Below are 1,913 nucleotides of genomic sequence, written 5' to 3'. Positions count from 1 at the left end.
CTCTTCTTTCCCTCAAAGTAATATTTGCACGTAAATGCGGGGGTGAAAGGCAAGTGAAAAGACCCTCTTGTAAAGCCGCTTCTGTTGTCCAGAACCTCTGATGTGAATATACAGAAGGCCATTCCAAATCCAGCTACATCAGTGTGCATACTCCGCCTCTGTATCTTTGCGCCGTTTCCTCTCAAAATTTCCTTCCCTCTGCCAGCCTATCCAAGCCATATGCCTTCCTTGTGTTTCGATCTAAGGAGCCCCACTTGTCTGTGCCTTCACCACCACGCTACTCGCATCCGTCTGCAAATCATGGTTAGTGATTATACCCTGTGGCCTGTGAATCTGCCTTACCAGCTGTCCCTCCTGCGGACTGGACGGGTGAATGATAAGGCCAATGCAGCCAACGACTCGACTGCCAGTTGGTTGTTTCTTCTGCAGCAGCAAACGGCATAATTCATGAAAGCCCAAACGCTCAAAAAAAAACATTTTCAGTGGCATGCTCTCGCATTCGAAGTGCGCACTTGCACGCATAAAATGTATATTTAGAAGAACGCATGCATTTGCAAGAACGCAACTAAACCAAAGGGCTTAAGATCCTTGTCCACACAGCCATGCGGCCTGCACACGCACATGTATCCCCGCAAAGACCACCCAACATGCTGGAAACACGCGCGCCCACGAAATATTTACAAACGTATCCATCAGTAAGTCTGCCTTCACACTGTACAAATGCAAATACGTAAAAATGCCTGTGTATCCGCCAGCATTCCCACAGAGCGCCACAAATAAAAGAGCAGCTACGTTCGTCCGTCTCTCCTTTATGTTAAATACGGGAAGGGGAAACATGGTATCCGCCGGCTCCCAGTTTCGCCGTCTATGCATGCTTGGGGAGCAGTAGTAGACAGTCTCTAAAAGCAGCAGCACGGACATCTACCAGAAACATAGAAAAGCCACTGCTCTTCGGCAAAGGAGTAAGATAATACTACAAGATTACGTAAGCTGCGAGCCGAAGCGTTGTATGGCACACAGGCACAGTGGATCCGCACCTCTGCCACCCAGAATCTGTTGCGCTCCGCCTGCAGATAGTGACGATCGAAATCTGCGAGATCTGGGCAGCCCCTTGAGGCATACTGTTCCAATTCGAGAACGACACGAGCGAGAAGCAACAACAGAAAGCAGGAGAGACTCATCAACATTCTGTCCAGGGGCACAAAACAGCAGCAAATAATCAAGAAACTTCCAAAATCCTGCGCGTGCCGACATAGCCAATAGAACACAGCGGGAAGAATCAACGACCGTAAGTGAGACTTCATCAAGTCCCGCACTAGAGGAGCATCGCTTGAACAAGCCTCCCTCAACACAACATTCGCGCTTGTTGCCTCCTGGCGGGTAGAGTGACAGCTGCTGCTTCGCCGCCGCAGGCGCGGCTTTGTCTCAGAGTCAAGCTCCGTCTGCTGCTGCTTGTCATCTTCCTCCTCCTGCTGCTGTCCTTGCCTGCTCACAGAACGCCACAGCTGAGGTTCGCTCGCACAGGTGCTGAATCCGCGTCGGCCGTTGCCTTGCAAGACTTCTGGGTCCTCAGCACCGTTGCTGCTGTTGCCGTTGTTACTGGCGTTGTGAGAGCTCGCACTATCACCATTTTCTGCGTGGCTTCTTATGTCTGCCTCCTGATGCCCCGTCACGGGCCCCCCCTCATTGTTCGCAGGCATCGGAAGATTAAAAGAAGGTATGAACGGGGAGATCCCTGTCCTTTACCCTCTCTATCTCAGGTCAATGAGGTAGGAAGGAAAGACGAGCCGTATCCTCCACTTCATGCGTGGTTGTGGCGCAAACACTTGTGGCTTCAACGGCACATCGACAAGACACCCGGACTTCCAATGCACCTTGCAGAGGATTCTGTGGCAAGAGATCTTTGAGAAGGC

At 51.2% G+C, this 1,913-nt stretch overlaps 1 protein-coding gene across 1 annotated transcript; it reads right to left on the bottom strand.

Moving 5' to 3' along the window:
- Nucleotides 1-240: 240 nt before the first annotated feature.
- Nucleotides 241-1,700, bottom strand: EAH_00054600 (acetyltransferase domain-containing protein, putative; the record flags this gene model as incomplete). The annotated part of the gene is made up of 2 exons (XM_013393931.1): nucleotides 241-423; nucleotides 1,038-1,700. 2 exons carry the CDS (start codon nucleotides 1,698-1,700, stop codon nucleotides 241-243), a joined length of 846 nt encoding a protein of 281 aa, XP_013249385.1.
- Nucleotides 1,701-1,913: the final 213 nt, after the last annotated feature.

This window comes from Eimeria acervulina, genomic scaffold (genome assembly GCF_000499425.1).
Source record: "Eimeria acervulina Houghton genomic scaffold, Eah_scaff1049, whole genome shotgun sequence".
NCBI lineage: Eukaryota > Apicomplexa > Conoidasida > Eucoccidiorida > Eimeriidae > Eimeria > Eimeria acervulina.
Note: the sequence above shows the minus strand (reverse complement) of the source record. Positions and strands in the feature narration are given on the sequence as shown.